Source organism: Sceloporus undulatus, chromosome 3, assembly GCF_019175285.1.
Source record: "Sceloporus undulatus isolate JIND9_A2432 ecotype Alabama chromosome 3, SceUnd_v1.1, whole genome shotgun sequence".
Taxonomy (NCBI): Eukaryota; Metazoa; Chordata; class Lepidosauria; order Squamata; family Phrynosomatidae; genus Sceloporus; species Sceloporus undulatus.
The window spans coordinates 44,509,963-44,527,787 of NC_056524.1; the positions used below are offsets into that span (position 1 = coordinate 44,509,963).

The 17,825-nt window shown below is 39.7% G+C and overlaps 1 protein-coding gene across 2 annotated transcripts in view; it reads right to left on the reverse strand.

The window, feature by feature from the left end:
* Positions 1-13,760, reverse strand: part of LOC121927096 (ABI family member 3 binding protein) — a 168,986-nt gene extending 155,226 nt beyond the window's left edge. For both annotated transcript variants that reach the window (XM_042460648.1, XM_042460647.1), the window contains exon 1: positions 13,585-13,760. In XM_042460648.1, coding sequence (XP_042316582.1) covers positions 13,585-13,663 — 79 coding nt within the window. In that variant the 5' untranslated portion in view covers positions 13,664-13,760. The remainder of the gene's footprint in view (positions 1-13,584) is intronic.
* Positions 13,761-17,825: the final 4,065 nt, after the last annotated feature.

Genomic DNA, 17,825 nt, shown 5'->3' on the forward strand with positions numbered 1-17,825 from the left:
GAAGCTACTGTTGAAAATAACAAATGAGTCTTGAGAGATTGTTACACATATCTTTTGACCCACGCTTATAGTAATAAAATAGCACATTTGGCAATACCTATCACACAGTGCCACCTCTGGCCCCTTGCTGCTGGGTCTTCCAAGTGTGATTAGGGTGTCCTTTTTCATTGACAAGAGAAACCCATCAATAGCACCCAATCGCACAGCAGCCCCAGGACTCCTCAAGTGCAAAATGTGACTGTCACAGTAATTGCAAAATTGGCAGCCATGTGGCCTTACAGTCTTCTCCTTTTCTTCTGTCCCACTGTCCACATTCCCAAACATCCTGGTTTGCTTTTTAAAAGCATTTCTGTTGTTTTCTTTTTAAAACTTAAATCTCATTACTAGAACTGTAAGACTGCATTTTAGAAAGTAAATGAAGTGAAAGGCATGCTGGATAGGGCCTAGGGCAGGGAGCCTGGGTTAAGGGGGAATGTGGAACAGAGTGCAATGGCAGCAACAGCCCAGGTTACTCCAAGCCACCTGACTCCTTGAGGCCAAGGATAACCTGTTCCTTGTCTTGTTGGCTTTTCAGAACCAGGTAGAGATGGGGGCTATACAGACCACCCCTTTACTGGCCGGATCAGGGCTGCAGCAACCTCATGCCTTAGCCCCGATCTGGCTCCTGGAGAGCACATAAAAGAGCTGTAGAAAGTGGCTCCTTTTGCACCCACCAAGGGATGCCATAGCCACAGTGGTGCAGCTTTATGACACCCCTTTGGTGCTGCATCATGTGGATGCATCACTGGAGGGGCATCATCATGGCACATGCCATGTGGACCGACATGTGCCAAAATGGCACCCAGGGGTGGGGTTAGGGCACACAGCATGCAAACATTGTGCCCTAACTCCACCCATAGGCCGGCACAAAGTCCCGATCTGTATTGGCTCACACTCTTCTTCTCCAAGGCATTTTAGATCCTACACAGTATACTTAGATTTGCAGTTTTTAACTACCAGTAAAATTGGAATTATAGATCTTATATATTTTATACTGTCTTTTAATCTCATGTCCTTATCCTGATTGTTAATATGTTTTTTGTTTTTCATTCATTTTAGTATCATTTAATCTTCTGAGCAAGCATTTGTAACTGGACAAATTAAACAGAAAGCAAGGAAGTTTTGTTTCCAGGCCATGAGTGTTGCACAGCATGATACTATTTTCCCATGCAGACAAAGGAGAGTAAAGCAGCTATAAAGGGAGCTCTGTATGAATATAGACAACAAGTGCATGTTCTTGTGTTTTTGGTTTACAGACATCACACAAACAGTAATTTATTGTCATGTATTGATATCTGGTCAACCATCCTCAATGATTAGGAGAATGCTTTTGGTATTTAATAATACCACAACCACGTAGCCACTTGTTCAAGATGGGGAAGAAGAATATATATTTTTAGATTTACTATACCTACACTGATTACAGAAAAACAAATAATAAAGTGTGCTAGTATAAATATTTTTTTCCTGAATACTTACTAGTTACTTGGTTTTATACAGATTCATGTAGTAATTGCTAAATTCTAGGCTTGAAATGAGACATGGTATAAAGTAGAATTGCCAGAACATATGTAAACAGCTTCAAAAGGAGAAAACATATTTCTGAGAATTCTCAGCTTTTCTTATTTGTGTTTTTGGTACTAACCACAGTTTCTTGCCATTAAAAAAGTAAAAATGTGCACTCTGAATAAAACAATAAAGTGAACACTGAATATGTATAAGAAGAGAGACTTCTTAAACTTAACTCATCAACAAATAGCCACATTTTTCCACATCCAGTGCCAAACTCTACATTCTAGGAACAGCTTCAGCACTAACTTGCTATCTTGTTATATAAATAGCATGTTATAAAAACTGAACTGCAACAAAATGACAGTAAGACACCATTAGTATTGCACTGGAGCAAGTATAGGTTGGCATTACTCGAACTAAAGTGAAATAAAGGAGACTATGCTAAACACAAGAAAGGTGAATTGCTCCACCTGTTCTATCTGTCCATCTCCATGTTCTGACCATTTTATAAGAAATGCCTTGAAAAGTATAGTTCTATGGAAAGGAACTGACTTGGGACCAAAAGTTAAGCTTGCCAACCTAATCAGCTTGGCATCTCTATTAGGGATAAGTTGCATAGAAGTAACTGCTGAAGAGTTAACACGTTTCATTATTTTTCAGTGTTTTCTCTGCAAGGCAGCAGTCTTTGGAAGCCCTTCCTGGTTGAAGAGGGACAAGTGAGTGTGCTGGGAAAAGGCAGCCCTGATCTAACTAAAGCAGGGCCAAGATACACCCTCCCACTTGTAGGGTATTTGTACCCTCTCAAAGGAGAGAGGGACTGTTGTTATGACTTTCAGGGGAGTGAAGAAAATCAGTCAGTTTTCATAGGGGGGAGTGTTTAACATTATCTAGGTTGAGATGACAGAGCGTTGCCTATTTGATTTTTCTAAGGCAGAAAAAAGCTTTGTTGAGACTTCAAGCATTAGCAAACCATTGGTCCGGTGGAGTTCCCATTTGGTACATAATGGTCCATTGGGGAATGATGTTGAAGAAAAATAAATTGGAGATCACTTTCTTATCTTAATGTTTTCTTTTGTCAATGGCCAGATTCCTTTGGGAGTCATCCACTGAGGACCACATGCTGGCAGTGGACATGCCTAAAGCAGTAAACAGGTGTGGCTAAAACCAAAAAGGGGAAAGGGCATCCCTTTTCTCTTTTTGTCTCTGACACCCCTTCTCCCCCATTCCTCTTCCTTTTTCAGCAACATCCTGTTACTGGCCAGGTTGCTGCTGACAACAACCATAGCAGAGGACTTTGAAATTAGACTGTGTATCACATAAAATTATGTTGTTGTGTGCGTTCAAGTCATTTCCAGCTTGTGGCAACCCTAAGGCAAACCTATCACAAGGTTTTCTTGGCAAGATTTGTTCAGAGGGGGGTGTTTACTTTCCTCTGAAGGTGAGAGTGTGTGACTTCCCCAAACTCACCCAGTGGGTTTCCATGGCTGAGCAAGCACTGAAACCCTGGGCTCCAGGGTCGTAGTCCAACACTCAGACCACTAAAGCATGCTAGCTCCTCACATATAATTAGGCTAAAAAGAAAGTCTTCTTATTTTTCCAGATTGTTTAATCTACTTTGTCTCTCTGTTACTGTGTCTGTAATGTTTGTCATATTAATTTGTTGCAAGCTGCCTTGAGTAGTGTCATTATTTGAAGAATGGAATGAAATGTTTCATTAAAAAGTAAATAATAGAAGCAGGACAAGCTGTGCAGAGATAACTGACAATGTCTCACTTTCCACTGTAAAGCCATAAAAGTGATACCATCTTCAAACTCAAATTCAGAATGTTGTTAGGCAAGGGTCCCATTCAAAGATTGGGAATCCTTAGGGATTCCTATCATTCTGCCTATCCCAAAACATGTTGTACCCTAAGTAGAGTGGCACAGTTGTGTTGTATACAGCGACAGGGCTTCTTCCAGAGAATGGCAATGGGATACTGTTTCTCAATTTTCTAGCAATTATATGAAATGCTGCAGGGTGCCATCGTATGTCAATTGCTGTTTAACATATGTATGAAACTGTTGGAAGCAACCAGCTGGAGTTATGGAACAATGTATCATTAATATGATGAGATGCCATGCTATGTTCCTGCCATAGCTAAATCAGGTAAGGCTCTGCAGGTCTGGACCATCAACCAATGCAGTGATGGGCTGGAGGAGGGCCATAAACTATTAGTGATTCCTGGCAACATGAAAACTTTTTGAATGAGCGTTTTGTAGGTTTAGAAAACAAGTAAGCTATGTCTTATGTAAGTGGTTGCATTATCGCTGAAATCTAAAGTGTACAGCAGGGGAGGGGGGTTACTCCCAGATCTATTTTTATCACTAGAGATACATGTTATCTCAGTGCAAGTGTCTTTTACCAGTTTTAATTGGTATGCATGAATTTGAGGTGGGAAACCATGGAAAGTAGAAAGTTCAGAATAAAAAATAAATTAATTTCAAATAGATTAGTTTCTGACCAAATCTGTAATGTCATGAACACTGGTTTCAGATTAACCTCCACTCGCTCCAATGAGACCTCAAGGAAACACACTCAGAATTGTGCTTTTAATTATGGGAAAGATAATGGCAAAATTAACTATTGTAGAATAGTTCAGAGCACAGTGGTAGACAACATACTTTGCTCCCCTTTTCAGTCTTTGAGGGCTAGGAAGACTCTTGAAGGCCTACTATAAGATAGTATAGATGAGAGGGTCAATATCCTTGGATTCAATGGGTATTTACTTCACTGGAACTCATAGAGGAGATATACTGTGTTGCCACCAGTAACTGCCAAATAAATCTGAAGACAAATGTGCCGTTTTCCATTTAAATGACAAGAATGGGATGTTTGAAGTGAAATTATAGCTTTACTTGCTGCCACATCAACCGGATTTGGCAGCCAAATTATTGGGAGGGAACCCCTGAGAATCTCTCAGGAGGGTACAAAAACAGCCAAGAAGGCCACATGCAGCTTGCACATTCATAGAGTAGAGAATATTGAGTTGGAACAATGTTTTGACTTGGTAGAAAGCAGTTTCTTATATTCTCAACTTGAATGTCTATGCCCCATAACGTAATGGTATATATTCTATTCAGCACTCAACTATTGTGCTGTGATTTTATAAGATAATGCTAGATTGCATCTACTAATGTACAGATGTAAAAATAAACTGGAAGTCAGGAGATATTTCACTGAAAAGAAAATGTCAATCCATGCAACTATTACAGAACACACAACAATAAATTACTATTGTTTGAACTGTTTGACAAATATAAATGAAAGCACATGTTGAGGTTAAAGACAAGTGCCACCTAATGCAACACAGATGATAAACTCAGAATATATTAAAGCTAACCATACTCTGAAAAAGACAAATAGCAAATGATTTGTAACAGATAAAACTGGGTAGCATAAAACTGGTAAGCATTGGCAAGGAGGTGTACCTTTTACAGTTGGTAAGTAGGCAAAAACCACCTATGTGGCATGGATGGACTGAAGATTGGACTTTCAAATCTTATTATTTCCTATTCAAAATGAAAAAGATCACTTTAGCATTTCCTAAAAAACCCCAAATATTGTTGGATACTACAGGATAAACTTATTTCAGTAGACTTATTTCATTTTCATATTCACATTTCCTTTCTTAATTTGAAGCAGTTGAAAGAGCTCAGCTAGTCACTTCTGCTAAACATGAATTAATTATAGTGTTAGGTTTGAGTGTTGGATTATCACTCTGGAGATCAGAGTTCGAATCCCCATTCAGTCATGTAAACCCACTGGGTCACCTTGGGCAAGTCATACTTTCTCAGCCTCTGAGGATGGCAAGAAAATCCCATGACAGGTTCACCTTAGAGTTGCTATAAATGGAAATGTCTTGAAGACACACAACAACATCAACAAGTTTGACTTACTGTAGGTCCAAAACACACTGCAGAAATCATCCAGTTTGAGACTGCTTTAACTGCCCTGGCTCAGTGCTAGAGGATTTTAGGAACTATAGTCTTGCGAGACATTTAGCCTCCTCTGTCAGAGAGCTCTGGTGTCACAATAAACTACAATTCCCAGGATTCTCTAGCATTGAGCCAAGGCAGTTAAAGTGGTCTCAAATTGGATTATTCCTGCAGTGTGTTTTGGACCTCAGTCTCAAGACCACTTTTCATACTTTATACATACTTTTAATGCCCTGAATCCAATTACTTGTAGTTAGAGGGGACCCATTGAATCAATGAGGTTTACATAAGTACTCAGGTCATTGTTATTATGGAGATAGACCAGCACAGGTAAAAAGGGGCTACAGAATAAAAGAAGGTAAAAACAAGGTTTAAAAACACAGGTTAAAAACAGTATTTAAAATATTATTTTAGATTCCATTGTAGTATGACAGGATTGGTACTAGTCTACTGCAGAAGTCATTGCCTGACAAATTTTAGCCATAGCTGCACAGAATCTGGCAACATTATATGTTGTATCAGGGCTGAGGTCTGAAATCAACAGAAAAATATAAAATTTACTGGTGTGTCCTTCGTATTTATGCAATAGACGAGAAATAAGGCTGTGGCAGATGTCCCTGTAGTATGAGCACTGGAGTAGTACATGCTCTGTTGTCTCTTTTTGGCCAGAGTCACAGGGGGATAGTCCATCTGAGAAGGTGTTTTTTTTCTTATATCACCCGTCAAGGACAGCTGAGGGAAGGGAACAGCATCATGCCAAAGTAAAGGCTCTTTGGAGTTTAGGTACTTTGAGTTTTGCTAAGTATTCCATAGGTGCTGCCAAATATCTATTGGTGTCACTAGCAATAAAAACTGGAGTGCTAGCTAGATCTAGCTGTCGCTCTGAATTTACCACCTGTTGTTTGATGGTTGCTTTAGTCTTATCCTATCCCATGCTGAGCAAATGTTCTGGAGAGAAGCCCAGTGAAGAGATTTTAGTCATCACCGTCTGTTTCCATGTGGACTGGAATTCATCAGCCAGGGTTAGTGGAGCAAGGCTGGTGGGAAAGGATAGTCTGAGCTAGTAGCTGAGTATAGTCACCCACGAGCCTGACTCCAGTCTCAGAGTCACATTAGTAAAAATGACATTTTGGAGCTTGGACTGCTGATCTTAGAAATTTGGATTGCACAATTTCTAATGGTGCAGGGTTGGGGAGGGGTTACATAAGTATTGATTTATCATTGCGACTGAATGGGTCTACTCTAGCTGGGAGTACCAAAAGGATCTAGGCTAATCAAAATGTGTATGATGAAAATATCATGGCAGCTATTTCCTTGATTGTATATACATACACTCTACTTACTGAAAAGAGCCTTGCATATATATTTTTCAGGATTCTCAAGTATATTGAAAAGAGCATTTCATGCATATGGTTGTCCACATGTACAGTATGTGAGTCTTTGTAGACTATATACTGAAAGCACATAGGTTAGTGGAAAGGATCTGCTAACTCAATTACCAATGATGTTCACTGTTAACAGAGACAATGTATGAAAGGGATTAAAATAACACAATTGTATGTAACCAACATTAACACTATTTTCCTTCTATATTTTAAACTGTACTACAAAAGGGCACATGAAATATTAAGAACTAGAGAAAAAAGAGAGAGAAAATGATGAACACACTGATCATCTGTTGTTAATTCTAAAGTGCTGGCTGATTATAGTCATTTGGGAAAGTAGAAGAAAAAGCTGACCTACATTTTGTTGCCTTGGGGTTCCAGTTCTAACATGACTAACTTTCACTGAACTTTCTGATAGCATCTTGCCCCATTCCATTCCATATACATCTACAATATACAAGACAATTAACAGCTGTACACATCTTGCAATACAGTCTAAAAAATTCAAAAGCATTACATTTCTTTTACCAGCTTTGAAAAATAAGAAAAATGGGTAATAGTATGTTGTGTTTTGTCTCTTGTGCAACACAGCATATAAAAAGTGTTTAGTCTTGTTTCTATAGGAGTTTTTCTCTTTTAGCTCCACAGTATTCATTTTTCAATATTTATCAAGCTGTAACATGCAAGTTGTATGCTGTTCCAAGTTTAGTTCAAGTACCATTGAACTCTTCATCATTTTTGTCAGAAAAATTTAAATCTGTTGTCTGATTGATTTTGCTGGTTTATTCTCTCATACAAAGAAACATTTCTAAGTCAGATGGGTTAGTACTGTATTGCCGAATTAAACTTTGGGAGGAACCCACATAAGAACAGCCTGAGGACTAACAAGAGTATGAGGCACTATGGAAAAAAATGCAACATTTGTTTTTATATCAAATTATTTATGGTAATATTTCAGTGCACTGGAAAACATATAGTAACAAAAGTTTCTTACTCCTCTTTGGCATCATAATTAGATCACCTCTTTTTTTGTCTCATTTAAAGGACAACATTGTTTTTATCACCAATGCGTATGAGAGAAGTTGTCAATGAATCAGAAAGTATATAATGGGCACCAGCTGGTAGTTTGTAAATTTGTGGTTGGGTAAAGAAATACTTTAGGGACTCATGGGTAGCCCACACTGGCTAAATAAAGTGGCTTCTAACCACTTTGAAGGCGAAGTGCTTAGATGACACATGGAGTGAAACTGAGTGCAAACTGAAACAAATAATAATAATAATAATAATAATAATAATAATAATAATATTTATTTGTATACCGCCCTATGGGAAACCAATCCAGGCGGCTGACAACAGTAAAATATAAAATATAACAATTAAAAACACTTTATCCCTCCCCCCCTTAAGACAGTATTAAACAGTATGACATATTAAAAACACAATATCAAAGCATAAAAACAACAATTAAAAACTAAAAACCCTGATATCCCTCTGTTGATCCTCAACCATCACTAAGATGGGGCCACGGGAGGAATGAGGGAATCAGGGAACCTGGGCCGGGATGGTTAATCTGGAAAGGCCTGCCGGAAGAGATCTGTCTTGACCGCTTTTTTAAAGCTGTCTAATGATGTTATCTGACGGATCTCATTCGGCAGGTCGTTCCAGAGTTTGGGGGCGACAGCAGAGAACGCCCTCTGGGAGGTCGCCGCAAGCCTAGATTTTAGAGGCTGTAGTAAGTTCCTCCCAGAGGACCGGAGAGCGCGGGGAGGATTGTACAGGAGGAGGCGGTCTCTAAGATAGCTTGGACCCAAGCCATTTAGGGCTTTAAAGGTGATAACCAACACCTTGTACTGGGCCCGGAAGCTGATAGGCAGCCAGTGGAGGGACCTCAAAACCGGAGTAATGTGGTTCCTCCTAGATGTTCCTGAGACAAGCCTGGCTGCCATGTTTTGAACCAGCTGTAATTTCCGAGTCAAGCACAGGGGTAGCCCCATGTAGAGTGCATTACAGAACAAAGCCACTCTCTGGGCTAAAAATCAGAGCAAAAATAAGCTGGGATACTCCAACTCAGTGCAGAAAATGCACATCAGCACACAGGCATATAAGCAGCCCAGCACAAGTACAGGACTGCAGCAAAACAAAAAACGTGATCACCAATAATGCAATAGATTTAATTACAACATACACAAACCAGACAGTCCAACAGGGGTGCATGGGGTGAAGAGGGGTGAAGAGTGCATGCATAGGGGGCCTCCATGATTGTGCTTTGGCAATGTATCATTTGGCACACTGATACACGAATGCCCTGTACAAGCATCACACATGTGACCATGTGGCATCCAATGGAATGGCATCTGGGCAGGAAGAGGGCGGTAAGTAGAGATTGCAGGCAGTGTGTTTGTGTGATGGTTCACATGCATGGTAGGGAGGCAACAGTTCCCCCTATGCAGCATGGCCTGACACTGCATGGTGTGGACAGCCCATGGATGTTCGGGCCACCTTGGAAGTGGGCCATGTGGACAACACAGTTTTAACCCAGTTTCAGAAAACCCAAGATTGAGATGCTTTTTCCTGCCCATCTGCTTCAGCCCTCAGTCATTAATGAAAAAGGAGGTTGCAGTCAGGAAATCAGAAGAAAATAAGGACTTAGAAGGACAGCTATGAAGGAACTAGAAAAGATTCTCAAATGTAAAATATATCATTGCATACCAAGGCCATTATTGACCACTGTATTTCCAATTTCTCTGTATGGTTGTGAAAGCTGGACAGTGAAAAAAGATAGTAGGAAAGGAATAAACTAATTTGAAATGTGGTGATGGAGGAGAGTTCTGTGGAGATCATGGACTGCCAAAACCACAAATGAATGAGTAAATAGAGCAAATAAAGCCTGACCTCTCCCTAGAAGCCAAGATGACTAAGTTGTCATACTTTTGGCATATCAGCAGTAGACATAGATAAAAAAGACAATAATGCTTGGGAAGGTAGAAGGTAGCAGTAAAAGAGGAACATGGACTTATGGATAGACTCAATCAAGAAAGCAACGGCTCTGAGTCTGCAAGATCTGAGCATGGCTGTTGATGATAGAATGACATGGAGATTTCTCATTCATAGGGTTACCATAAGTCAAAGTCAATGTGATGGCAGTGAACAACAAAATTTGGTAATAAAGTCTAATTTGGCCCACAAGCAGCATAGTACTTTATCTGATCCCTTTCATTTAAAGAGGCAACACTGGTCATTGTCATAGGTCACTGAAACTCAATGATATTCTGATGAAGCAGATTTTTTAAACCTTTGGTTTATGCAAGACATTGTGAAGTGATGAATCTCACATTATGTTCAGTGGGCATAATAGAACAGAACATGCAGTGTATTTATTGGTAATCACACAGATTAAGCATAGGATATGCAAGAATGTACAGACACAGTTGGTCTAATTGCCAAATGCTTCTGTTCTGTGGTGGAACTCTAAACTTAGGTAATACAGAATAAGTCCCAGTGAATACAATGGGCTTTGCTTTTGAATAAAGATTCCCTGATTGTATAAAGGCTTGTGTACCACCAATGGACAAAAGGGAAAAAGGAAAAAAAATATTAAAAGGTGTATAAAATGACATGTTTTATTGGTTAGTGTATTATTGGCATTATACAATAATTGTCTAAGGACTTTATTAAATCATCACAACCATGTTAGTACAGGAAACAAACATACTGGTTTGGGGGCAGTCATTTTTTACAGCTCTCCAAAAGTGTCACACTGCTGCTATAGTCCCATGTTGTCTTCTGCAGACTGACCTTCATTACCCTGCTTTTCTGCCCTGAACCCTACTCAGCATATCTTTTGGTGTGTGTGTGTTATTTCCAATTGCACAGTCACAGATAATAATATTAATAATAATATTAATAATAATAATAATAATAATAATAATAATTATTATTATTATTATTATTATTATTATTATTATTATTATTATTATTATTATTATTTCTATACCGCCCGGTGGCAAAGCCAATCTGGGCGGCGAACAACATAAAAATTTACAGAATAAAATACTGTATACATAAATATTTATACTCCCTTCCTCCCCTTAAAAAAATATTAAACACTTAAATGTTTTAAGTTAAGTTAAAAAAGAAAAGAAAAGAAATTGGCAAAAAAAAAAAAAAAAGAAAGAAAAATGGGGGATGGGAAGAAATTTCCCCAAGCTTTAAAGCACTCTATGCTTGCAAAAGCCCATAAACAAGTGAACCATATACAAGTTTCATTGAAAATCTTGCATATAAAACAATATTTGCAAATCACTTATTTAACAGGACTGCTGGAGTCTTTAGGGCATAGGAAAATGTTAAATAAAATGTCAGAATATGTGATTAATGTACTTTTGCTGAAAGGGATAAATAAGTGGGTTTTCACCAGCACTAACAAAGATGCCTTCTATTAGCAAACACTGTGACAAACTGTGACAAACAACATATGTGACACTAAGACGTGCTACCACATAATGGTCTTATTTTTGCACACCTGCTTTTGCAGTCATATAATTTGTTTTTCACATAGTAACTTGACTGTAATCATTAATTGCTATTTCCACTGCATTTCTATAGTATCAAATCAACTTTCCAAGAACTCCTACAGAAAGTAGTATTTTCCCTGCTGACAATTCCAAAACTGATTTTTAAAAACAGATGTTTCCCATCACCACATTCAGTCAGGTGCCTTGGAAGTGGCAGCACCTCAAAAAAGTAAAACCTTCACGTGGATGCTTCAAGAATAGCTTATTTGTGTGAATAGCTACTCCAATGGCTCCACAAGTAATTGGCACCTAAAGTCTTATTGGCTTTCTTTCCTACAGCTGCAGGAAGCATTTTTTCTTGCTTGTACCAGGGAAAGGAAATCCAATTTCATGACATAAAGCCAGGAGTAGGATTTGGTCTTGGAGTGGAACACAGAATACTGGGATTCTAGAATCACAATAAGAATGAGAAAGTTCAAACAATGAACTTGTCTGTCTATCCAGAAATAAAATTGGCAGGAAGATCTCAAAGGGATTATGAAGTGGCTTTAAAGTACTATCTCCAATTACTCTGTTTATATGTGACACCTCTGAATTGGGTTAGACAATTCTGCAGAAAAAGTGTGTTATTTACAGTTCATAGATTTGACTTTTCCGTTTGACAAGCCAGTGGACTGGAGAAATTAATCTTGTTTCTAGAATGCACTTCCAGTCAAACTCAAGTTTGTTAATAAAGGTTACTATCATTCAGAACATCTTCCAACAACAAATGTGCACTATGCTCAACCCATTAAAAGAATCTCAGATTACAGTTGTACATTTTGAAAAAAGGTATTCATATTTTCCGTGCAAAAGGAAGACTAATTTGAAACTACATGAAAAAAACTGTCCAAGCTTTTCAGCTGTAACGTATTTTGAGAAGTAGACTCGAGATTTTGCTTTACAATGCTTTGGGAATATTTCCAGTGATTGAAGCATGAAATCAATGCCAGAATTCTATTCTTAAAGATAGTTATGGCTATTGTCCCACAAAAATGGATAGGAAAGACAAAACCATCTGCAAGGTTTGTGGTTTGGAAAAGATCCATGTTCCAATGGCAGACAATACACACTGTTTAACCTCAGAGTATAATATACTACTAACTATTATGTTCATCGACCTATTTGAACTTAGATATAATCTCTTACCAAAGAAATATATTTATAATGTAATGAAAACAATTCCAAACAATTACTGTTTATATAATTTGAAGGATGAAGAACATAATTTCTGTTTTCAGAAAAAGGGATTAACTTTTCAAAATGTAAATTTTCAGAGGAGTAGTCAAGATGTAGACTCATTAAGTATTTGACATGTGGAAAATATCTGTGTGACCTTAGCTATGTCACACAGCCATGTTCAAAGATGCTGTCCTCTGATATAACATTCCTCTAAGCAGCTGAACATTTAAAGAAATCATTGCTTCTCTTGTGCGCTTGAAACGCCTTGCACACATTGTGTACATATAGAAAGCACACTGTGTACTTTAAAAAGTATTTCAGCAAAGTCAGCGACAGAGTGTGAAGTACACAAACAGTTGTAAAGCATTGCTTCAGTGACAAGGTGTTACAAAGTATCTCTTTATCTAGATTTAGAAATATGGTATTAATTTTACATTGCAGCTGTTTGTTTCGCAGTAACACAAATCAATACAAAGGAGGTAGGGAAGAAAAAGAAGGTACTTTAGATTTGGCATATTTTCTTTCAAATTACAAAGAAGAACAATGCCTGTGAATTCTTTACTTCTAACAATCATACAAGCCTGGATTTCAACTGAAGATAAGGACTTTATTCCAAGACACCTCACCCACATTTTCTAGTGGACATATATCTCATTAACATAAGAGTAAATGTTCAAGAAAACAGTAAAATTAGTTTCCATTTAAATTGCTGCATGGATTACCTAATGTGACTCTTGCAACAAAAAGGCTAATCTAATCCTTTGATTTGTTTAGAGAGTTTTAAATACATTCCCTTGTATGAGAGTCTTGCTTTCCCCCTTCATTACATTTCTCTCAGACGATGCCAATCAGTTCATATATGCTGCAAACAAGGATGTCTCACTAAGACCAAGCATCCCACCCCACAAATGAAGCATTAAAATATCACATCTACTTGCCTCTTGGCAATTTCTGAGCTTTTCCAAGTAGGAGTGCAATATTTCCACAGAGAAGTAGGAAGACCAGCCTTGATACCATGCTGTCAAACCCAAAAGTGCACAGTGAAAGATGCTGAGGGGTGTCACACAAGGTAATGCAGCTGCAGCAAAGTGAACTGTTCTCTCTCTGTCACAGAGGCAGCACAACTTTGACAGGAGTTCAGTTTACACTGTGGGAGGAGACAAGGATGACATCACACCATTTCCCTGGAAAAGAGAAGAGAATTAAAATATATATATAGTATTATCAAGTCTCTTGCCTGAAACAGATTTGCTGATCCTGTTACAGGATATTCCATCTCCCAAATGTGTAGAATTCTAACCACACATAAAAACATGCATTCCTTGTTTGTTTGTTTGTTTTATAAATGGTAGCAATAATTCCACTACAAAAAAAATGAAGTTATCTGAGTGTCATAGAGTGGAAATTGGCTCCAAAACACACATCAAAGACAAAGAAAAGTAATACCAAGAAAGGAGAAATCAGCAAGTGCAGAAGAGACTTGGATATGAACTGAAGCAATATATTTTATTAATACAAGCATTTGTAAGTGGTAGATGAGAAAAAAAACATATTCTGCAAAGATATGGCATGCAATTAAAGATGAATAAAACCAAGTATAATCACTGGCTGCAATTCAAAACACAGATCTCACTCAGACTGCTGATTTGTAGCAGTTTATATCACATCTTTTAGGCTGCCTCTGCACCGCAGAAATAATCTAGTTTGGCACTACTTTAACTGCCATCCCTCAGTGCTATGGAATTCTGGGAACTGTAGTTTGTTTTTGCATCAAAGCTTTGCTCTGGTGCCACACAAACTACAATGCCCAGAATGTTATGGCACTGAGCTATGACAGTTAAAGTGGTGTCAAACTGGATTATTTCTGCAGTGCGGATGCACCCTTAATGTTGCTTCTTGATACATCTTAATTTCCTGTCCAAACACTCTACTGACTTTTTAAAAATATCTAAAAGAAAAGAGGCACATTTTCATTCTTGTGAGTGTCTTGCTTGACAAACTATGATGATAGATGTAGGTGTGTCTAATCCCCTATATCCCCAAGATTTGTTTCTAGATTGTTGCAATCCTTACATAAGCACCCTCTGTTACTCCTCCAGTGCCTCCTTAGTTGTTGTTTTTTATTGTCTCTGGAGCTACAATGTTAAGCTGGTAAACTATAATGGTTCTATTACTGTATTTATTTCCTCAGAGCAAGAGGCTGCTTTCTTCCTTAGAAAGTCTCCTCCAGTACCTCAGTTAATATAGAGAATGATGGGGTAGGGAAGGCAGGTGGTGATCTTGCTCCAAGGAAGCAAACTTAGGGCCAGAAAAGATGGATTGGGGCCATAGCAAATACATGTTGGAGCTCCAATCTGCCTTTAACCCGGCCCAAATAGGAGCGGAAAAGATCTGCTCCTATTTAGGCCAGGAAAGAGCCGCCTTTCCCGGCCTGCCACAGCTGCAAAACAGTTTCATGATGCTCCAGCAGCATTGTTACCAAGTATGGTTTTATAAAAATTTTTTGGGTGCCATGCGGTCTGAAGCCATGACCCCTGACTGACCCCACAGCAAGCTGCCATTAACCTAAGAGCGAACAGACCACGTAGACAGATGCCCTGACAAGGCCAGGTCTCAGGAAAAAGGTAGAATTAAACCTTTCAGAGGAAGTCTTTGGGAGTTGCAAAACCAGATTCACAGGGACCAGCATAGAGGAAGACACTAGATGTGGCTTCCTTCTTAATGAGCCAGTGATTAGCTCCGGCTCAGCCATCAAGGTATCTGCTCTCCTGAAAAGTGTCAGACCTCTTGCATTGTGTAACCATTGTGTAACTTTCGGCTTAGACAAAGCTCAAGCAATCAACGCCTTTGTCTCGCAGGCAGGCATCGCCTGAAGATAAGTTTAGGCCTATATAAGGTCCACGTTTTCAACCCTTCACTTGGCTTGTTGAGCATTCCGAGCCTGAGATTCCAAGAGCATCTTGCTCTGCTGAAATCACATGAGCAAACCCAAGCTCACTGTCACCGGGCCTCTAAATTAGCTTTGCCCGCCGGAACTCAGCTCTTAAGCCACCGCGGCCGCTCTTTCCTTTCCCCTTCCCATGGCCATGGTCCACTATCCATCCTACATCTCAAGGGTAGGCAACCTTTTTGAGCCGGGGGCCGGGTTGCTGTCCCTCAGACAACTGGGGGGCCGAAGCCAAAAAATAAATAATTAAATAATTTAAAAAAAAATTAAATATATAAATAAACCAGGACAAATGTAGGACAAAATTTTCCAATGGAAGACACTTTAAAAAAAATGGAGGACACGCGAAAAAATTTGCTGATTTTTTAAAAAAACGTTAATATAAATGCATGTTTCTGAGGCTTCTATAGACAATTGCCCCCCAAAGGCCCCGGCGGCAATCGGTGGCAGGACCAGGCTGGGGCCGGTCCCAAGGCCTCGCTGGGCCGCATCCGGCCCGCGGGCCGCAGGTTGCCTACCCCTGCTACATCTCATCCGGTTCCTTGGAGAAGACGTCTAAGGTAAATATTCCCAACAGTGCCTCTCTCTTCCTTCCTTTATTCCCCAAACTCACCCCTCCCTTGCTATAGCATTGAGTGTGTGTGTGTGTGTGATCCCTTTTGTTGTGTGGCTTTAATAAATGTTCATAGGCGGGATACAAACCGCCATATAGTACGTATTGTATACGTACTAGGGTTAAGAAGGGGCGGTGCTTCCGCACCCCCCTAACCCTAGTACGTATACAATACGTACAAGATGGCAGCGCCCCTTCCACATGGGTGCCGCCATCTTTACGTACTGGACGCATAGTGTCCAGACGTGTCACAGCGCCTATGACGTTGCAAATGCGCCAGCGGCGCCTCACAACGTCATCAGTGCGCCGCAAAAAGAAGCTCCGAAATGGAGCTTCTTTTTTGCTCCGCGCAGGAGCCGTGCGGTTTGGCTGCTGCAGCTCCCACACGGAGCAAATGGCGCCGGCGGGGGACCGCCGCAAAGCGGCGGTTTGTATCCCACCATAGTTTAATTGCACCTCATTGGCATTCAAGTCTCTTTCTCTTGGGGGGTGGACTAGACGACCTCTGGTATACACATAGGGACATGATCCTGTGCATGCGTTGTTAGGACACACCTCTCGTATTTGAACTAATTAAAATTCCCCTATTTCGATCCTTGCTAACAGCATGCAGCATGTAAATACCACACCACTGGAGCATCTTCAAGCCATCCATGTCTGGGTGGCCATCTGGTTTCTAGGCAGCTTCCAGACATCTTCAGTGTATGTGGTGTATAAATGCTGCACTCCAAAGATGCCTGGAAGCGGGCTTTAAAAGGGCGTCTGTTTTGGCCCATAAGCATAATGTCATTATAGCTTACTATTTTGCATTATGATTGTAGATTTTAAGCTCTCTAGCACCTTAGCACAACAAAATCAGGTTCCTCTGCTTGGAAAGGTCAACTCTTGAACACATACATACTAGGTCCACAACATGGTACAGAAATAATCCAGTTTGACACTGCTTTCACTGCCCTGGCTCAGTACGGGGGAATCCTGGGGATTGTAGCTTATTGTGACACCAGAGCTCTCTGACAGAGAAGGCTAAATATCTCACAAAACTACAGTTCCCAGAATTCCCTAGCATTGAGACAGGGCAGTTAAAGCAGTCTCAAATTGGATTATTTCTACAGTGTGTTTCGGACCAATGTCAAGAACATCTGGTTTGTTCCTATAGAACAATTAACTGAAGAATAATGTCACACCTTGGTTCAGAAGGACTGGGTGCTATACTTGGAGTTTAGCTGAACTCTGAAAGAAAAAAAAAAAACAACAGTTTACTTAAAATAATAGAATCATACAGTAGGAAGAGACTACAAGGTTCATCCAAACCAACCCCCTGCCATGCAGGAACTCTCAATCCAAGCATCCCAACAGATGGCCATCCTACCTGTCCAAAGAAGAAGACTCCACCACTCTCCAAGGGAGTGTGATCCACTGTCAAACAGCTCTTATTTAAACAAGGCTATCATATCACCTCTTAACCTTCTCTTCTTGGGGCTAAATATACTTAGCTCCCCATGTCTCTCCTCATAAAGCATGGTTTCCAGACTCTTCACCATTTTAGTCGCCCTCCTGTGGACATGCTCCAGCTTCTCAACATCTTTTTTTGAATAGTAGTGCCCAGAACTAAACACAGT